Source organism: Gobius niger (assembly GCF_951799975.1).
Source record: "Gobius niger genome assembly, chromosome: 14".
In the NCBI taxonomy this organism is placed as follows: domain Eukaryota; kingdom Metazoa; phylum Chordata; class Actinopteri; order Gobiiformes; family Gobiidae; genus Gobius; species Gobius niger.
In genome coordinates, this window is record NC_136865.1 from 25,722,190 (window position 1) to 25,744,400 (window position 22,211).

Here is a 22,211-nt window from a genome sequence, read left to right on the forward strand (position 1 = left end):
TGAACACCTTTTTGAGTGAAGTGCAGGATTTTAGAGGCAGTTGTGGTGAACAGGTCTGGGCTCATTCTGCACATTAGGACATGGCTGGAACATGTAGGGGGAGGAAAATACTTAATTTTGACATTTTTAAACTCTGTATAGTCCCTTTTTGGCAGAACTAAGTAACTCATGCCCCTTAACTCAGTAATTGTCCGTCAGAGTAAATACTACGCTGAGAGGGATATTGTACATTGTCCCACAGTTAGCTTTGCCCGTTAGCCTGTTAGCTTCTTCTTCGTGATTCCATTAGTGTCGATTGGTTGCTCCGACCCGCAGGCAGGGATGTTGCAAGGGTGGTTTTCTGGCCAGAGACACCAGGGGGAGATGAAAGACCCTCCAATCATCCCATCAACACTTGCATTACCCCCAGAGGGATTACGAAAAGCATTTACACTGGTATAGTTTTGAATTCCCACTAAGAAAAGTGAGCAAAAACTTATTCCGGAATTATTCAGCACCTCAGCAATCCCATCTAAAGCCCAAAGTTGCAGAACGACAGGAACTCAAAGAAGATTCAGATATGTTTCTACAAGCCTCATCATACGGCACTGCATGACCTCAAAGGCTGCTAGTGTACATGTTTTACCCCCGAGGGAGACATAGCTCTTTGTTCAGTGGTCCATTTCCCATCAGCCCCACTGACAGCGACAGTTAACGGCGCATAATTAGCACGATGAATGAATATTGACAGGCTGGCTCGGGGAAAATGTTACAAAAAATCTCGCCGTGACTCGAGGTTTTGTTTTGGCCGACCCCGATCTCACCCCGCTAACACAGAAATGCTCACTTCAGATGTGCCGTTGTAAACATTATTCTTCCGTATCCAGAGATTTGAAGCCACCAAAACAATATTTATCAGGCAGGAGCAGCAGCGACAGACAAGCGCGGCCGCGGACGTGCTCGGGCTCCACAAACAGGGACACGGCTCAGGCAGCGCAGCGGCCTGTGAGTCCCATGCATTTGATTATTGTGACTATAGGGATGTAACAAGATAACACTCTGGCATTAGCGGATATATCTGTCCAGATTTTCTATAGACTTGTATTGTTCCAATTTAGAGACATTTGTCCAGCACATTATGTTGTCGGGTTGCTTACACACTCTAATAACTAATCTTTAGAAACTTGAATCTTCAATGAATCTTCAGCTTGATCATAACCTTTTCATGTTAAGGAATGTGCAGTTTTATACCACACAGTTTAAATAATGTAAGCAGGGTGGCATGTAAGGGCTGGGTACTGTTCAATGATACCAGTAGGGTATTGTTAAAAAAAAAAAAAAGAAGAGTTTAGGTACTACTCGTATCGGAAAAAATTAAAGTAGGTCAAAAGCAGGTATGAAAAAAAAAAAATATCTTAAAGGAACAGGCCACCGTTTTTACATACTGAAATATGTTCTTACCTGAGCTTAGACGAGTTGATGTGTACCTGTCTGGTCTTTGTGCGTGCCCTCAGTCACGCAAAACGACCAAAGATGTTGTTGGCAATTGGCCTCTCCCAATGTATTCCTATAGCTCCAAACGGGGGTGAAGTTGGAAGCTACTGTACCACGCTCTTCCACGGGCACGCACAAAGACCAGACAGATACGTATCAACTTGTCTAAGCTCAGGTAAGAACATATCACAGTATGGAAGAACTGTGTGCCCTCAGTCAAGCAAAAAGACCAAAGATGTTGTTAGCATTTGGCCTCTCCCAGTATATTCCTATAGCTCCAAATGGGTTGAAGTTAGAAGCGACCAAGCTCTTCCATGGGCACTTCCATATCACAGTATGGAAGAACTGTGGCCTATTCCTTTAAAGCTGACTTTATGTTATTGTAGAATGAATGTATTTTTGTCACTCCAGAGTATGTTGTAAACACTGACAGGCCTTGTTGCATTGTCTTCACCTAAATGTTTATTGGGCGATGGAAGATAAAAGTAGAATCTAAATTAGTGTAATTTATTTTGTGTTCCCCCTCTGTTTCACTTTGCCACCGCTCAAAGCTGTGCACGGGCGGGAAACATGCACATGATTAATTTGCTTGAACAATTCTGACGTGCAGGAGGGATTGTGAGGGTTACTGTAGAAACGGGTTTGGGGAAAGCTAAAAAAAAAAATCACAGTTTGAACAGGAAAAATCAGGTGTCCCAGCTTCAAGAAACCAATTTTTGATGCCTGTTGGAACAGCGATAAAGGAAGTGACAGTATCGCTTTGTATCAAGGTGTGCTCGTTGATAAGCATTAGTGTAGGCCATGAAAAATATGCCTATTAGTACCTTAAGCAATAGTAGTATAATAAGCAGCTTATTAATATCGATACAAGCGTATTATTGATGGCCTAATTATGCTTAATAATACATTACAAGCATCTTAAAGCAGTACTAAGTAACTCTTGCCCCTAGAGGCCATAAGCACATCTGCAGGTGTCATAGCAAGTTGCAATTTTTTAAACTTATTAATTGTCCGTGAGAGTAAATACTACGCTGACAGAAAAGGCGAAGGGACAGAGGGATATTGTACATCCAGTTACACAATGGAGATCATTTTTTACACTCAAACTTGGCTGTAAATACTGTTTAAGTGGCGCTAGCCCGCAGTTAGCTTAGCTCGTTTGCCTGTTAGCTTCTTCTTCGTGATTCCATTAGTGTGTATTGGTTGCTCCGGGCCGGTGGCAGTAAAGTTGCAATGGTGGTTTTCTGGCCAGAGACACCAGGGGAGATGAAAGACCCTCTAAGCATCCCATTAACACTTATATTACCGCCATAGGGACTACATAAAGGATTTATTAAGGTAAACAACTTACTTAGTACTGCTTTAATATACAGCGTTACCGAGGTGGAATAAATGAATATGATTGCTCAGTTTTCTGGTTCTATGTTCAAAAAGCCTGAATGCAGCATCTGTGATTCATTCATGTCCTGCTCATTTCTGATCACTTTTTGAAGTTGGTTGAATGTCAGTGGAGGCTGAGATGGACCACTGAGGAGCCCACGCTGCACAGTGAGATCACCATTTATCGAAAACAAACATGAGATAAAACACTTTACAGAAGACGCCCCATGATTCTTAATATATTTTCTTGTTCCCGTTTCACCAAACACCAAAAAATCTATATATATATAAAAGAAACCCCCGCTCAAACATGATGATTTCAGATGATTTCATACAATGCTGTGTTGTTACGTATCGTCCCATTTGCTTTTCATGCAGTGCCCCGGACGCTCCTCTGTTATTGTAGTCGTGTACGTTTCATCCTTCCTGGGTCGAATCTTCCGTATTTCTACACGTACATGGCCGGAGATACGAAGCTTTCACCGCGGGCGATGTTCACGGGCGCCGCGTCGTGGTTGGTCGGGTCGAAGTCGTTCATGTTGTCGTACTTGGCGCCGCCGTTCAGGGCCCCTCCGCTGCCCTCGTCATCCAGGTTCTGCGAGGGACGAAAGCAGGAGGTTTGTTGAGTCGGAGGGAGAGAAATTTATGAACATTTGCAAGACCGAAAGAAGAAGAGTATGTAAACATGCTGACGAATTCAGGAAAACATTTGCAAAATCCCAACATTTTTGTAAATTATAAACAGCATGACAAATAAAGAAACATAAAAGTCTTAAACATTTCCTGAAACTGGACGTTCAAGCGATGGCATAATTTGTTGAAAGCCGAGAGTGATCAAGCCAAATATTATGAAAGATGTTCTGAAAGCTGTTTTTTGTTTTTATAGATTACCGTGACCGGCTCTTTCCCTGAAGTCTCGTAGTAAACCTCTCCAGGACTGAGAGGGACCGTCTCTGTGGCGCTGGGCGGCTCCGACGGCTTATTCAACTGGAAACCAAAGAAAAACATTTGTTACAGAAACGCTACATAAACACAGACACTCATTAGTCTCATAACATAAACTGTGGTGTAAAGGTTTAGTGGTTCAATTGTGATTCGGCACAGTTTTATTCTCAGTACGGTTGTTTTATTATGATTCTGTGCTTTTCTGTTTATAACACAGCTTTATACTCAATCACAGACACAATACCATGTACTTTTCCACACCCACTCAGTCTCTGACATGCTCTGAGCGAGGGACAGGCGGATTTACCAAATCACATTGAAGTGTGACCTCTCAGAAAACGAATTTTAAGATATTGTGGGAGAAAGTGCAAATCATAACTTTGGCTTTTTTAACGGCCTGTTGCTCAACCCAAGGTTAACCTGTTATCTGTCATCTTAGGGTAAGAGTTATTTTCTCCAATTATGCGGATCCAAATCTCAAGAAGCCTATATGCCGGTGTGATCCCTCATTTGAAAGCCAATATATTCTAGTTTCTGAAAATATGTGTGAGATCTGTGTGAATGAAACACAACTTAAGTCACATTTGCCGTTCCTAACCCAAATCATAACCCAAACCCCTGACCCTCAACCTAACTTCGACCCTAGCCTTCATAGAGATATGTTTCCTCTGCAATTGACCCATCCTTCGATCTTTTGAGTACTGAGAAGTCATTATAAGAAAATGTTGGCCTTTTCCGAAACCGCTTCCTCCTTCCTTTTCCTACGCACTAACACTCGAAATGTGTGTTCCCGTGAAGGAAAGGTCAAAAGTATTAACAGTAAAACTTGTGATTCTTTTAACATAAATGGGCTGTGCTAAAAGTCCGTCTGAAAGCCACAGCTCCACATTCTCGACTGAAGGAACTTCTGAAGGTGCCTTCACAGCGGGATCAGTGGAAGTGGGGAGGAAAAGGAAGGAGGAAAAGGTCATTGAACACCTCTCTGAGTTAGTTCACGTTGGTACAGTCCAATCATCTGCGGAGTGAGTCGTATCCGCGAGAGTGACCCGTGTGTAAAACATATTTTTCATTTACATAAGTCGGTCCGCTGACTGTGGAGATGTGTCGGGCCCAGATGTGGCGGCCGATGTGAATGTAAGTGTCATCTACTGGGAGCAATCCTGACATATAAACTAAAAGGGCGCACTTGGGCCGGTCTTAATGATGAAGCCCAAATGAGGTCCCAGTGCACCAGTGATAGGGACTCGTATCTAGATTGAAGATAGATCCAAGGTCAGGAGTAACTCACGCAATATTTCAGGCTGCGATCGCTGAAATTACCATGTAAACACTGTAAATAAACAAAGACGCCTTTCACAATATCAAGCAGAAATGTAAAAATGGTGTTTAATAACAGTTTGTGAATCAAACCCAGGAGCTTAATGAGAGTGCTACAGCTGTGCCATGACGCCACCTTTGCCGTACAAAGTTGAAACAAGGTTATAAAGTGTCAAAGAAAATACATGCTGCTTCCATATAGTCTTTGAAGAGGACTAAAGCTGGGCACGACTGTTATTTATTCAGTGTGCCCTTTCTTGCTCAAAAAGATAAGTTCTTAAGGCCATATTGACTTGCAAACGAGTCTTTCACAATGTGAGGGGTCCTCTGGTAAATGGCAGGAAAATGTCATTGATCTCTATGCAAATGAATGCAAGGAGAAGACATTACAAGGACTTCAAGTTTTCAGGACATCCATAAATCTCTTTGCTCTTCCTCTTGTTTTGTGGCTGCTCTAACTTAAAAAAAAAAAAATCCTCACATGTCCAAACCATCTCAAACAACATATGTGTCTGGAAAATATCCTTATGCATGCTGCTATTATAAAATGCAGTTATTCTAAAGGCCAGCAGAGGGCATACTTTCTGCATCTGAACACACAAAGGCAGCAGTGCAAAAACTAAACGTAGGAAAAAAAAAGGTACTGGTCAACATGCTAAGACAGTTTGAGCGTGCACAGGAGGTTTTGAGAGCAGAATAGCGAGAGAGATTACGGATTAGTGAAACGGTAACAAAAAAAAATTAGACACAACTCCAAGTAGTTAATATAAAATAAAATATCCAGAAAATAAGGAAAGACACCATCGGCAGCATTTTTAAACTTAGACCGCCAGCTTTTCGGACTTCCAGTTTTGTGCCAAAGCGTAGACTGTAGAATGGCAATGGACCAAGTAAGAGTGCCTTCCCGCAAAGCATTCAGCGTGGGCTAACTTCATGCTTTTGGAGCCAGGTCCTATATTTAGAAATGAAAAATAGTGAAAGGGGGAAAAAAAAGGACGATGTTGCTCGAGTCAAGACAAACACTTGGGGGTCAGAATGATAGTGCTGTGTTCAATAATGACCATAGATATAATATAAAAGAGATAGCCGGTGTTCCATTCAGTCCCCTTCATTGTAATGGTCCCGAGTCGTCTGTGAAGCTTACATGGCTGCTCGATCTACTCCTACGAAGCCTGTTCCTTAAAAGGAAAAGAACGCGGGAAGCCTGCACTTGTGGGGTGAGTGGAGGCTCCACAGAGCGCCATCAATGCACTGAAAAGGCTTCCATCAATCAATCAATGGTTTTGTATAGCCCAATATCACAACAGGAGTTGCCTCACCCCTGTTTTAGGAATGAGAAAGCGTTGTCACATGGGTCACAGCAATTTTTAGAACAAATAAAACTCTTTGGAGCCGGGCTTTTAAGCCGTTCTAGTAAGGTCTAAAGTCCCATTAGATTCCTGTTTCCAGAGTGTATCTTGGAGTCACCCCTGACCACAAGGGGGTGGTAGTACAGCAAAGTCAGCTCCCCACCATGAGGACCATAGAGAAGCACGTTACTCAACCATTGATAATGACAAAGAGGGGAAAAGAGGTTTTCATGGAACTTACATTTACAGCAAGGACCTTCCAGAGCCTGCACACACTTCCAATTAAGCTTCACCAGCTATAGTATGTCCATGTTTTTCACTGTCTACGAGCCAAAGATGTTCAGTCCCATCTGGCAGTTAATTTAATGATTTTCCATCAACCGTCTAAGTCTAAAAGTGTCCAGCTGTGTCGATTTAGTGGACTTTAGAGGATCTATTATCCTGGATGACTGAGAATTCTCGTTGAATTGAACAAGAGATCGTTCGTGACCGTGCAACTTTCAACACCTGTGCACTCTGCCAGATTTCTGGCCCTGTAAAAGAAGAAAATGATTTCTGAAATATCGGCGGTCTGAGTCTCAAACTGTCCAGATGTGTCCGTGATTTAGCTAAAAGATTACCAAGTCTGAAACCTTTAAAAGTTGACCCATCCTTCAGTGCTGCTAGCAACTTGTCATGAGCAGTGTGAAGACCAATCTCCAGATTTTGAGGAAAGCCTGGCCTTCTTAAAGATTTAGCCTACTGTACATGTTTTAGAGTGATTGGGGAGAAGCTGGAGCACCGAAAGGAATCCCACCTAAATACAGAAAGCACCTCTTTGAAATTTAAGAGCAATTCCTCTCCACAACCACATCCTGCCTATCTAGCATCCAGTCTTACCTTAGCTTACCTCGAAAGTGCACATAATGAGTAGCCAGACTCCGGTCCAAATAGACATTTCCGGGGGTTATAGTGAAATATAATATTAAGGAGAAAATTGCTTCCTCTGGCGTTAAGACTTTGCAGACCTTTATATGAAACAAGAACCGGAGACAGGCAGAAAACGCTACAATTTTTAAACAAACACTCGACTCCTGCCCCCAGGCTCTCAATAAACCATTAATGCAAACTGCCATTAACATCATACAAATGCAAGGATTAATATGAGAAGTGCAAACTGTGTGATTTCTTTTTCTTTCGATGGAAGTGTTGTGGTCGAGACTTTTGGGAAAAAAGGCCAATTGTTGCAAGTTCTCCTCAGAAACATGAATAAATGTCTCGGCCATTATTGCTAGAAACAACTTATGAAAAGAAACATAATTACAGCAATTAATGGGTGAATGAATGACTTTTTCTGACAAGCGAGTCTTGAGTGTGTTTTGTAACAATATGAAAGGTTGTTCTCCTTTGTTGTGCAGCTCAGAATCCAAATAATGTTGTGGCTGTCAGTGAAAGGTAAATTAAAGAATTTAGCTAGTTTTGAAACTAAATTAAAGGCAGGACAAAAAAAATCAGTGAGGTGAATTAGGCCAACAAGCGATACAGGTGTCACATTTCACTACAATCTAAGTCAGCTAAGGTTTTAATTGTGAAACCACACAAGTACATCTGTAAGTAAGTTCACACACTGCTGTTCTATGTCAATGGTTGTTGTCTTCACCCTAGTTTATTTTAGTCTTCTTATGCTTCTTATCTTAAAGGAACAGGCCACCATTTTCCCACACTGAGATATGTTTTTTGTGCTTCCAACTTCACCCCCGTTTGGAGCTATAGGAATACATTGGGAGAGGCCAAATGCTAACAACATCTGTGGTCGTTTTGCGTGACTGAGGGCATGCATAAAGACCAAACAGGTACGTATCAACTCGTCTAAGCTCAGGTAAGAACATATCTCAGTATGTAAAAATAGTGGCCTGTTCCTTTAAAGGGGCTAGATGCAAGTTAGCCATCTTATACTCACTGTCGCCACCTCAGGTCATACGTGTAACTGCACCTTCTATATTAAGCTTGTGCATGACGGCACTTCGGACCCGAATTAACACCTTTTTGAGTGACAGTGCAGGATTTTAGAGGCAGTTGTGGTGAACAGGTCTGGGCATTGTTGAAACATGTTGGGGGAGGAAAATACTTACTTTTAACATTTTTGAACTCCGTATAGTCCCTTTAAAGTCTTATAGTTTTAAAGTTGTTTTTATAGTTAATTATTAAGTTATGTGTTATATGATTTATGTTTCATGTTGCACATACATCCTGGCCTATTGCACATGTTGTAGTGCTCGGGAAACCTGAGTACCCGGACGAAACCTACCTAGACAAGGGGAGAACATGCAAACTCCACACAGAAAGGCCGGTCCAGATGGGAATCGAACCTGGGACCTTCTAGCTGTGACGCACGAGCGCTAACCATGCTACCCTGCTGCAAAAATAACAATAAAAACGCTTCCATTCCATTCTTTACAAACACTTAGATTAGCTTTCTGAGTTATTGAGGCTATAAAGTATTACTCACATTTCTAGTGATGTCTGTGGGCCAACTAAAACTGGTTTGAGGACCACATTTGGCCCCAGGGCTGCACTTTGGCCTCCTTTGCGCTTTATCATGAGTTCATTATTTTGCCTTTTGTAGAATGTGTTAGTAATTCTCATGTTTTTTTAATTTTATTTTCATGTTCATTTGAAAACATAAAACAACAAAACCCACTAGTCCTGAATAATTCTGGATTCTGGATATATTGCACCAAATTTCAATGCATATGTCCAGGGAATATACTGGGCTGAGTTGGAACAAAAAAGAAAATAGGCCGAGAAGACCTATATTAAAAAGAGAAAAGTTTCCTCTTTCCCCTGCCTCCTACAACACGCACTTTTACCTTTACTTGACCTTTCGTTGTTTAATAGCTAATCAACTCTCTCATCCAATAACAAGGTAAAGTCCAGGGTTGATTAACGGACTAACTAAAATAACTGAGGAGGCGGAGATGCCGACAGAAATCACCGGGCAATTATATCGAAACAACTCAGACCTCCCGATCAATAGCCATTAGCCCCATTACGAGTGTCCGCGTCTGTGTGTGCCATCGTAATCAGGGAACAATAAAGGTTAAAAAAAAAAAAAAAAAACGCCAACCACTCACCATCTCCGTGGAGCTGCCGGCCTTCACGGGGGGAGGCGGCTTGTGCTTGGGCGGCCCGCTGTGATCGGAGGAAACGAGAAGAAAAGACAGAGTTAGATATTGACGCTAGCGCTGTCGGGGCATTGGAATTCTTTGTATAAAAAGTCGACGCGTTCGGAGAAAAGACGTCAGACCGAGGAGACGTCATGCGGAAACGCAAATGAATTGGAGGGATTTCATGCAGATAATATAGATTTTTAAAGCGAAAAAGGTCAGGCACATTGAGCGAAAATGAATAGAAAAGATGAACGGTGGCACTCATGAAGTTTTGAAGATTGGGACGGAAAGAGGATGAAACCACAATGTTCATAAAGTAGTGAAAAGAAAGAGACTCAATCAGACAGAGACAAAAGCGCATCGTTTAAGTGAATCAAAGAGATGAACCCTTTCATATCTCATTTGAGAACACACTGCAGTAGAAGCTCCTTTTTTATGATTTATTCAGGGTTTTAGAACTACTTTTGGTCATCTTAACCTTGGTATGTTTTATAGAATAAGTGAACACTAAGGACTTGAGAGTTTGGATAGAGTTCGACCTCGAACAGGAGCAAGTTTGGTGAAAGCGTATGGATATTTTTAAAACGAAGAAGAGCTTCATTGTTGCTCTGTTTGACGTGCAGTGGGAGGAAAAAGTGAGTAAACCATTTGGAATTCTTACAGTTCTGCCTAAATTGGTTTTAAAATGTGGTCTGATCTTTATGAGTAAACAGTGTCTGCTTATACCTATACCACCCAAACATTTCATAATATTTTTATTGGCCATAAAATGTCAACATTTGCAGGGAATAAGTAAGTACACCATCTGAATCTCACTGAACTGCAGCAGTTTTGCAAGATTCATCCTGATCGTTGTGAGTGTCTAAAGAACTAGGAAATACGACCATATTAGTCCAGTGCTCCAGTCTCTGCACTGGCTTCCTGTCACTCAGAGAAGAGAATTTAAAACAGCTCTGCTTGTTTACAAGTCTTTTCATGGTTTAGCTCTGAAGTACATCTTTGATATTTTACAGCCGTATGAACCATCTCGGGCCCTGAGAACCTCAGCGAGGGGTCTCCTGGTGGTTCCCAGAGTCAATAATAAACACGGTGAGGCTGCGTTTCAGTTTCATGCAGCTAAAATCTTCATGAGGATGTGAGACAGGCCTCAACTCTGACAATGTTCAAATCCAAATCCTTTTTGTCCATGCATATGACAACTGAAAGTATTTTATCTGCACTCTTGCCTTTTACTGTAATTGATTAATTTCATGTTGATGTCTTATTGATTTGATCTGTTTTCTTGTAATTTTATGCAACTGTGAAGCTCTTTGAATTGCCTTGTGTATGAATTGTGCTCTACAAATAAACTTGCCTTGTCTTGCCTAATCTGCAACTATAGAAAACACAGTTATTGCTGCAAAAGAAGGATCAGTCAGCTATTGAATGCAGGGGTTCACCTACTTATTCCACGCTGTTGTGAATGTCTCCTCCCAAACTATTATACTTCGGTTTATGAAAGAGCACTTGGATGCTTCACAGCACTACTGAAAAATTATACTGTGGACTGATTAACCCAAAGTTGAATAGTTTGGGAGGAACACACGACGTCATGTGTGGAGCAAAAATGGAGCAGCACTAACATCAAAACCCTATGCTCACTGTGAAGTCTGGTGCAGGAGAATCATGGTGTGGGGCTGTTGTGTTTCCTCAAGGCCTGCTATCATCAATGGAAAGATGAATTAACAAGTTTTGCAGAAAAAACCTGAGACATTCAGAACAGCGTGTTCACAGTAAGTGAACCCTTGTATTAAATAGCTGCTGATCCTTCTTTTGTAGCAATAACAGCTTTTCTGTAGCAGATTAGACGCTCACAACGATCAGGATGAATCTTGGACCATTCCTTTTTACAAAACTGCTTCAGTTCAGTGAGATTCAGAGGGTGTACTTACTTATTCCTCCCTGCCCTGTGAATGTTTACATGTTTTGGCCATAAAAATATGATAAAACGTAAATGCTTGGGTGGTATTAGTTCAAGCAGACACTGTTTAATCATTCTTATGCTTGTAATAGAGATCACATTTTATAACCAGTTTAGGCAGAAATGTAAGAAATGTAAGAAATTGCTTATTGGACACCGGCAGGAAGTGACTTAATGAAGGCTGTTGCCGTGCCGACCATGTGAAGTCAATGGCAAATGAGTCAAACTGCTCTGAACTTTACCTTTATGTGTGTCACTTCCTGTCAGCAGCTTAAACATTCAAACTACAATATCTGCTTCTTGTATATGAAGCCTCTGTGTGGTGACTTACTCATCCTCGTCCTGGTGTTTGCGTATGTACATAATGACCCCCACGATGGTCCCGATGACGGCCAGGGCTCCCAGGATGCCCCCGATCACGGCTCCTGTGGACGGGGCGTCTTCCACCGGCCGCTGCTCGTCTGAAACGGGACAAAACAAAACAAAGCACGTTATTATTTAAAAAAAAAAGCCTCACTCGTCTGGATTTAACACCGCAGCCCCCGGCACTTCCCCGCTCGGGCTTTATTCGTTTGAGTCAGCACTTTCTTTTTTTATTACGCGGCTGAGGAGAAATGTGTTGAACAAACAAACAGCTTTTTATTACTGTGCATGAAGCAAATGAGAAGCCAGTGAGGAAATATGGAGATGCAAGAGAAGCGTAATGAAAAGTCAATGTCTCCCATCGCTTGTTATTCAGATCATTCGGCCACATATTCAAAAGGGCTGCCTACCACGTGAATACATTTGTTTCGGATACATGATTTTCCAGTAAAAGCGCCGCGGCCCGACTCTTTGAGCACCATGTTATTATCATGATTATAGACTTGTGCTTGTAAATACACCACACAGGCTTATAGCCAGTTGTAGAATTGGCCATCAGCTCATCCCACATTCACAGTGAAACATAAACCCTCATTCAAAAGTCATTCAAAGTGTCATGCCCAAGGACACAACAGCTGTATGTTGTAGTGAAACTTTGAATATTATTGGACGGAAACAAAGACATTTTGTGTTTATCTTCAGAAGCTTCTTTTCGCTCTTGCGGTCAGAAAGTGCACAGTATCAGGGTTTACAGGCAGCTGAAAGTCAAGTATACAGGGTTTCCGCAGCGCATTAAAAAGCACAAAAAGACTTTTACTGTATTGTTCATTGAAAATACCAAAATGAGTTGCAGTTTTGACTGAAATTGACTTTTTTTTCTGCATTTGTGGCATGCACTTGCTTCTGCCTGTTTAAACCCTGTATAAAAAACATTGTAAAGGGTGAGTTTGGTCTATTATTATCCTTTATTTATACAAGGAGTCTCTTGAGACTCAGTGGGCCAGATCTTGTGCGTGGCGCAAGGACAGCGCAAACTCTAAATGCTATGGTTATTTTCCGAGTGGCGCAGCTGTATGTGAGAGGGCGTCATTTACAAAAAGAGAGAGGACTGAGGCGATGGATTATCACAAGCAAATGTGAGGCTGCCTCGTTTACGGCAGCCTCACATTTGCTCTTTACATCGCGCTGCCTTGTGTTCTTCCTTAAAGAGACTAGATGCAAGTTGGTCATTTCATACTAACTACTGCCACCTCAGGTCTTACGAGTAACTGCAGTCTCAATATTATGCTTTCTGAGTGACAGTGCAGGATTTTAGAGGCAGTTGTGGTGGACAGGTCTGAGCTCATTCTACACATTAGGACATGGCTGGAACATGTAGGGGGAGGAAGATACTTAGTTTTAACATTTTTAAACTCTGTTTAGTCTCTTTAAACATTACAGACGCTCACAGGTCAAACTAAAAAATCTATTAACCCCATCGTGAGCGAAACAATGTTTGTCATTTAGAAACACAAGATCGAGCCCCATGTCTCATTTCCACGCAAGACCTGTTTGAACAGTTTTACAAATTCAGCAAACATACAGTATAGACAACGATAACAACATTCACTAGGTTAACAATACTTAAAAACAAGAGCATTCTCAGGGTGGATTCTCCTTCACAAGTCAACTGTTCAAGGGTCAGGAGACTGTCCACACACAAAGCCTTCTGTGCCTAAAACCGAGATGTTAAGGGAGAACAAAATGGACCACTGCATGAATAATGTATGCCGTGTCTCTCCTTAACGCTTTACTACGATGAATAATTCCTGGCCGACTGAGAGCCTTCATAAACAACAACTGCATTTACTGCCATCTTAAGGGCTGCCATTATTAGCACAGGATAATCATCGAGACATATCAGATAGAAAAACGCGGCATCACCCTGCAAATCGCGAAAATAGATACTCTTTCTCTTGCCACAGTCTGTCTCAAATTGAGTGAAAATGGGAATATACTCATGCCGTGAACTGGGACTGCAAATTGAAAGCGTCTCACGGTTTATTCTAGCGCGTCTTGCTTTGGTGCCGCGTGAGTCTGTAGCACACGGTGACCCTGACATTCAATTAAGGGAATGTTTGAGTCTCGCGGGGCCACCGTGGCGTCCAAATCAACTCTAAAAGCCCCTTCATTACAGCTCTGCCACTATGGTAAAGTAGCAAAATATACAAAAGAAAGAAGGAAAACCGGGCAAAAACAGCTGGAGTTGACCGGTTTTGGAGGTGACAGAAGTGCGCTTTTTTTGTACATTTTCAGGAGGCGCTTGATGTTTGATCTTTGTTGTTGAGCGAGAGATCTCTGCCGTGTTTGATGCCGAGATGATGAAAGGATAATTACACGTAATTGCTCTCCGTTTAGTCGCATATGTCCCAATCCGATCAGTCAATGTGTTCACAGCGAAATGAAAGCGTTTTGTTGTGCGGAGTAAAAAAGACAAACGGGGTGAACAGCATAGAGGCGCAAAAAGGATTCATAGGGATCACGAATGGTTGCTTATACGTAGATATGATGCGACATTAGCTGCCTTTAGATCATGCTAGTTGTATGACCAGTTTGTATCAATGAGGCAGATATCAAACAATGAAATGACAAACAACTGTCGACAGTGTACGGTAGCCGCAGATGGATAATGGTCCCGTGGCGTTCCCTGTCTGACCCGTCTTCTTGGCAAAGGAAAGCCCCCAAACTTTAAAAAACGAAGACATCTCAAGGAGAACAGCACTGAAAAAGACATCCATTACTTCCATGGATGAAGGAATAGATTTGGGAATGCTAGATTGATCTGTGGCAAGAGGTTCCTAATTTGGACATGAATATTGGGATGGTGTTATGATGCAAATATCAAACCTGGGTTTAAACGATTTCAATTTGAGAATATTAATGTTTTGAGCGGTTTTCACTCATTTAGACTCTTTTCATAATCGGACCAAGGACACTCTGCTCTTTTTATGACATTTCAGACTGGTTCTGTGGTAATCCTGCTTGAAATAAGAAAGTAAAACTGCAGGTGGGGTGAGAAAATTGTGCTTGGCAGTTTTACTCTTGACTATACACGATCGCTCAAAAGTTTGGGGTCACCCAGGCCAGTCCTGTAGCTTTTCTAATCAGCACAAGAGTTTTCAGCAGTACTAGTGTAATTGCACAAGGGTTTTCTAATCATCAATGACCCTCTAACATGATTAGCTAACACAATGTATTAAAACACTGAGCGATGGTTCCTGGAAATGCCCCTCTGCACACCTTCCATGTTATCCTCATAACACAAAAAAACAAAAATCATCAGTACTTTTCTTTCAAAAAATAAGGACATTTTAAAGCAGTACTAAGTAGCTCATTGTATATCCAATTACACACAATGGGGATCATTTTTTCACTCAAACTTGGCTGTAAATACTGTTTAAGTGGCACTAGCCCGCAGCTAGCTTCTTCTTCGTGATTCTATTAGTGTGTATTGGTGGCTCGGACCCGATGGCAGCGAAGTTGTAATTGTGGTTTTCTGGCCAGAGACACCAGGGTGAGATGAAAGACCCCCCATCATCTCATTAACACTTGTATTACCCCCAGAGGGACTACGAAAAAGATTTATTAAGGTAAACAAGTTACTCAGTGCTGCTTTAATTTAAGACATTTAAACTAATCTAGATTTTAAAGATAAACATTTTTTGGAGTGTAGGTTCATCATCACTATCTGCCCAAATAACGACCTGAACATCCTGAATGACAACACCGAGACTGGCCGCCACAGAGTCCAGATCTTAAGAAGGCTTTGCAACACTGGATCTTTTGACATTGCAGAAACGTACTGAAACAATGCCTCAGCGAGTGTGTGCTGTGATCAAAGCTAAAGGCGAGTGAGCAACTTTTTTGATTTTTGTTTTCGTCAGACAGTGTATGGTTAAAAAGATGCAGAGAACAATAGAAAAAATGGCCGTAAGAAAATGGAGAGGATTGTGATTGTTGACGCCTACCATGTTTGTCAAGTAATCCTCGACTTAGCATTTAAAGCTATGTGCATTTACTACACTTGACCAGCAGGTGGCAACCTGACCCCAGCGCACACACGTGACACACACACAGAAGCAGTGGGACTCATTTAGCAAAAGCACAAAATGAGAGTGGTCCAGAGGAGGAGCACAGTGCTGTCATCTGCCTTTGTCAATGAATGAATTTAGAATGTTGACTTCCTATATCTATAACAACACCTATAGGACATAAGCTGGGGCTGTACGAAACAACATGGGAAGATTATGTACATAAGAAGAATTTATTGACATTTTGTTGCTTGCAAATGCTATTGTATCACCTATATGAAACTACAGTTTACTAATTGTGGCCGTTCAAATTAAAGTTGTGGTTTAAATGTAATGACAAACATGTTCGCATCTATCTAATATTGTTAATAGTCCTTTAATCCGCCTCATATGTTTACGGCTTGATATTTTCTCTCATATTAATCCCCTGAGGAGTGTTGGCCTGAGTCTCAGTCTGTCATTACTTCAGAGGAAGAGGGCTCAGAAATGCAGATCACACACAGCAAGGAAGCGGAAACGAGGGGGGTGAAGCGTGACGTACAGGGGCCAGCGAGGATGATGAGACGAGACATAAACAGCAAGAAAATGCAATCATTTACTTGTTTTTCACGCAGTGGAATGTGCAAAACAGTGGAACGCAATGTTAGCGAGATTAAAATCAAATCACGATGTGAGACAATTAGCAACTTACAGAGACTGACACTATTTGGGTAATATGATGTCTTCTACAATCAACAAAATATATATTAAACCCTTCCACAAACACATCATATATGTTCTGAAATCCATTTAGCCCTTTCATACATCAGCGAGGTCTCATGCTCCTTCATTTGTTCAAAATGTGCAGGGAGTTCAGCTTCCCGATGGCCCTGTGTACGAAACTGTTCCTCAGCCGACTGGAACTGACCCGTAGATTCCGCAGTCTCCTCCCTGAAGGCATCACCTTGAAGAGACTGTGTGACGGGTGCAAAGGGTCCCTGGCGAGTTTGACGGCTTTGCGGGTGAGACGGGTCGAGCACATCTCCTCATCCGCTCAGAAAACCGACATGTTTAATTGTGTGTAACTATACTTGGATTGTGTAACTACTCATGTAACTGTATTTAAATAGGGAAATGTGGAAGAGCTCGGTCGCTTCTAACTTCATCCCTGTTTGGCTCCATAGAGAAGAGGAGGAGAGGCTAAATGCTAACAACATCTTTTTGCTTGACTGAGCGCACGCGTAAAGACCAGACAGGTACGCATCAACTCGTCTAAGGTAAGCACATATCTCAGTATGGAAAAACGGTGGCCGGTTACTTTAATAACTACTGAACAATGAATAAGATGGAGAACGAGTGCAAAGCAACATTGTGTTTCTTTTGTTGGGATTAATGTGTGGAGTGAGTTGGACCAAGAGCTAAAAGACTGTAAAACATTCATTCAATTTAAAATTCTTTTGAAGAAATCAATCAAAAAGATACATTGAGAATGGATGCTAAGGATGATAAGATGATCGATTTTTACTTTTTTCTTTGTGATGATCTGAAAACAAAACATGTATAACTGCATGCATAAGACATGGGCAGCTTTTACTGTTTATGTTTTGTAAATACACTGGGATCGGCCCAATAAGCTTTAGCTTCTATTCCATTTCAGACTTTGTTTATTTATGTCATTATCTGTTAAATGTTTTAATGTCTGAATAAAATAAAATCTCAATCTAAGTAAAGTATGTGAAGAACTATTCATTATGAGTTAGGTATGAACTGTAGTAATTAAAGGGATATTTCAGGATTTTTGACATAGGGCCTCATTTCCTAGTTATCCAGAGTGTTGCTGATTTCTGGAGATATTTTTTTGGTAATTTATGCAGTTCTTATGATTTCAAGAGTTTCGTGGCGCTAGGCTAATGCAAGGCTAGCGCATTTCTATGGTATCCGCTAGCCTGTATTAAAAACAGTCTGATCCGCTCCACAGTGCACCTGAGGCAAATCACTTATAAACACCAGACTAACCATATAACAGTCTGTGTCGATAGAGTAATTTCAACCATTTCACATTTAAAAGACCTTATATTTGAGCAGCATCAGCTTTGTGTTTGTATAAGCTACGCAGCGGCGGAGTGATCTGCTAGAAAATAGTCCCTCAAAATGGAATCATTCATGTGATGCAAGGTCAGTTATATTCCAAAAATTACTCTATCGACACAGACATTTCTATGGTTAGTCTGGTGTTATAAATGATTTGCCTCAGGTGCACTGTGGAGCAGATCAGACTGTTTTCAATGCAGGCTAGCGCATGAATTACAAAAAAATATCTCCAGGTATCAGCTATACTCTGGATAACTAGGAAATTATGTCAAAAATCCTAAAATATCCCTTTAAGTGTTAGTCGCACTTACCTAATAAACTGTTCATGATAAATTAAGTGTCAGTTCATGAGGCATAGTTATGATAAACTGTCACCGAGCTCTTTATTCATTGTACATGAGATACTCCTATTTACTATGACTTGTTTTCACATTATTACTTTTTGCACCCTCTGAGTGCTGCTTTAAAGCTGTTGTAACAATTTCTCCATTGTGTCAAAGGCTTATCTCATTTACAACGACAAGAACAAGAAAACAAGAAAACAGCTGCCAGGATTCATCTTGACCCCCATGAGAGTCTTTGGGATGTGCTGGAGAAGGCCTTTTCCCGGTGGCCACACTCTCCCATCATCAATACAAGATTATGGGGGGAAAAAAAAACGAATGCAACACCGGAGGGAAATATCGCAGGCGATGGAAGATCCCAATTCTTCACAGGGATGAGTTCATGAGTGACGCCTCGGGACTAACACTGGCACAGTAACGTAAACCACTCTCACCATCGGTAAAGCTTCACAAATTTAACAAAATGAAGCTTAAACTCAAGACGCAAAAAAGCCAAAAGGTTCACCCCATATGAAGACAGCTTTGGTGATGTCACTGATGCTGGACTTTCCAAACTGAATGAAAATGAATCTGCATATAGATGGGACAGATATAGAAAGCCAATCCTCGCAGAAAAATATAAATCTGTTTGTGCCCTGGAGGTTTGTGTTGGTTATGATGCGCTGACGTATACAGTCGATAAGTAAAGACCTTCTCCGTAAAAAAAAAAAAAAAAACAGTGAGTCAGAGAGCTGCGTGAAAACTTCAAAAGAGGATCCATGAAAATACCTAACATAGAAAATGAAAGTGAAGGTCCGAGCACGCCTTACAGAGGTGCCATATTAATGCCATATTAATCCAGAGCAGCTAAAACTAAACATCCTGTAGCTTCACTTCCTGGTTCCTCTTGCTCCCCTTGAAGCTATGGTGAGTGTTTTTTTCTTCGTGATGAGAGGATTAAACTTAGCAAGAGATAGAGAGGTGAGGAAAGCCTTTCTTGGATTGGACGGGAGTTGTTGTAGCTATACTAAAAGCAGTCAGAAGACCCATAGATTACTGAAAAATGCGCTTGCGGCTTGAAACACACCTCCAGGTTTATTTTGCTGAGGGAACAACATTGTAACATGGCAAAAGCTCTACATATTACCCCCGCCTTCCCCGTTAAAATTCCTTTATTGATAAGAATGGGACGTCTGCACCACAGAGTTTCCAAGATTCAAACCGCCAACCTAAAGCTGAGCACAGACTGCAAGATTTGGTGAAAAATGGGGGGGTCCGCACCACACGACTGGATTTAGCGTGATTATAGAACGACAGGTAGTTCAACACTTAACAAATCGTAAGAGCAGACGCACTACACGAGTCTGACAAACAGCAGAGTAAACAGGTGCCGCTAAACTCTCTTTGCAGTTGAAATGTAGCTGGATAGAAATGAAAAAGGCGGGAGTTTTGGGATGGTTAAATCACTCACGCTTCTCCTGTGCGTCCAAAATCGGGCTTTAAATGGAATGATTTCTGGCACCCACATTACACGATTCAAATGTAACTCCAGTCGTGAACACTATGAGACACAACTCTCTGGACCTTCGATTAGCTACGACTGAGAATTATAGCAAAATCCGGCAAAAATGTTGGGTAACCCTTTCTGATAATGGTACATGAGTTCTTATGCATGATTTCATGATACACTCATGCATTACTAAATGATGATTTCTCAGGAACAAACATGATCACATGTTGGTTCATGGACAACTTCATCCCTGAATTAAACGTCTAACTACTGTAGTGAATGTACATGAAAATCTGAATAATTCATTATGATCATGAGGTTCACATAAGAATGCCATGAATTCACTATAATACAAAAAAAAAGACAATAAAATAATCAACCAATCATGATCATGAGGATCATGCATGGACATCACGACTCATATGGAGGAAATCCACTTGCAAATTATGGAAAAGGATAAAATTTACGACAATCATGAACTTGTCATTTGCTAATCCTTCATACATCATTATGATTATGTCCCCTCAACTAAAGTGGTGCATTATCCTAAACTTTTTACCCTGTTAAAGACCAGCTCTGGAGGTCGTATTTGGTTATAATACTTTGTAATAAAAGATTTTTTAAATTGTTTTCTCCACACAAAAATTCTAATTGAGGAGAAATCATTGCTCCTTCTTCATGAGTCATGATGATCCTCATGATCACGATTGGTTGATCATTTTATTGTCATATCATTGTCGTTATGGTGAATTAATGGTTTTCTTATGTGTTACTCATGATCATTATGAATTATTAAGATTTTCATGTACATTCATTACAGTAGTTACACGTTTAATTCAGGGATGAAGTCGTCCATGAACCAACTTGTGATCATGTTTGTTCCTCTATGCCAAACCATGCATGAACTCATGTACCATTATTATAACGTGTCACCAACTGTTGTGTAGTGTGTGCTCAGCTTTAGACTTTCGCAGTTATAAGATGACCTTCCCAAAACTAATAATCATCCTTAGATCAGTTTTCGCCTGTTATTGTTAACTGACTAAACAGACATTTTCACTTTTAGCAAGCGAAAACATGCCGCTTTACAAAGTGCAAATGACTCAAGACAGAACCATTGAAACATCTTAACAATGAAAGCTACCATTACCGTATTTGCATGAGTGATTAGGGTATATTCAGAAGAATGCCGTCTATAATTTGCATTTAAACACAGTCGCTCCATAGACGGCGCAAACACAGGCCAGTAAATGCCAGCCGTTCATTTCCATAAATATGAGGTTTACGAGGGACGCGCCCGGGAACAAATGCCAAACACTCTCAGAGCTGTTATCAAAGAAAACGCTGGGTCACAGCGACCGCGACGCAAATTAATGTCATTTTGCTGTTGTAGTTTGTGAAAAATACAATCATTTTCCTTAGTGTTTTTGCTCCATAATTTGCTGAACAACTTTGAGATCTTGGAGTTCGAGTAGTGCTTCCAGGTAAGAAAAAGAAGAAGTAGAAAAACGTCAGCAAAATAAAAAATATAAAGCATCTTCAAAGAGTAGACACTGGGGAGTTGAAAGGAGTTTTCAGCACCACGGACAGCGTTTGGGGGATTTGCGATACAGAAAAGGCTGATGAATCTAAATCACAAAAAATCTATATGGCGATGTACTTTGTGTTTAGTTCTGGGAGAAACAGCTTTCAATAAAAGTTTTGAAAAACTTGTAGAAAGAGCAAAAAATACAAGTTCAATTTCTCCATAAATCTCTCCGGTCTTCCATATGCCTCCCTTTCCTGACAGCTCAAACCTCAAAGTGCATCGCGAGTTGCAAAATGTCATAGTGTTTCAGATCATTTTGAGCAAGAGCAAAGCAGCAGAAGAATGTGCCACGAGTCGGGGGCAGTTTTCCCACCGAGACGTTTTACCACGGTTATAAATCTCACGATAGGTTCAAATTTTGGGACCCACAGTAAACCGCTGTCACATCCCATGAGCGCAAGTGTACGTGTGCCAAACGGTGCCACTCGTAAGTAAAGGCTGACTTTAAATCCACCGCAAAATGCAGGAAGTAGCTGCAGGTTAAATCGTGTTCAGAGAGAAAATCTTCAGGTGATTTTGTACAATTTTGCCAAAAGAAGAGTCCCAGAAAAAGACAAAGATAAAACATAACACAGACTGAAAGTTTAATAGGTTTTGAGAAATGCTAAACTGATACGAGATATTGCAGTCGATACAAGAAAAAATATTGGATACAAATATCAAATACTGAACCGATGCCAGTTTTGGCTTCCACCTCTTTAAAAACACAGCTTT

At 41.0% G+C, this 22,211-nt stretch overlaps 1 protein-coding gene across 1 annotated transcript in view; it reads right to left on the reverse strand.

Annotated features, from left to right (window-relative positions):
- Positions 1-2,895: 2,895 nt before the first annotated feature.
- The window catches only part of pvrl2l (PVR cell adhesion molecule related 2 like), a 640,829-nt gene continuing 621,513 nt past the window's right edge, over positions 2,896-22,211 (reverse strand). The window contains exons 7-10 of the mRNA XM_079570958.1: positions 11,905-12,034; positions 9,578-9,635; positions 3,745-3,840; positions 2,896-3,448 (exon numbers count right to left, since the gene is read on the reverse strand). Coding sequence (XP_079427084.1) covers positions 3,302-3,448; positions 3,745-3,840; positions 9,578-9,635; positions 11,905-12,034 — 431 coding nt within the window. The 3' untranslated portion in view covers positions 2,896-3,301. The remainder of the gene's footprint in view (positions 3,449-3,744; positions 3,841-9,577; positions 9,636-11,904; positions 12,035-22,211) is intronic.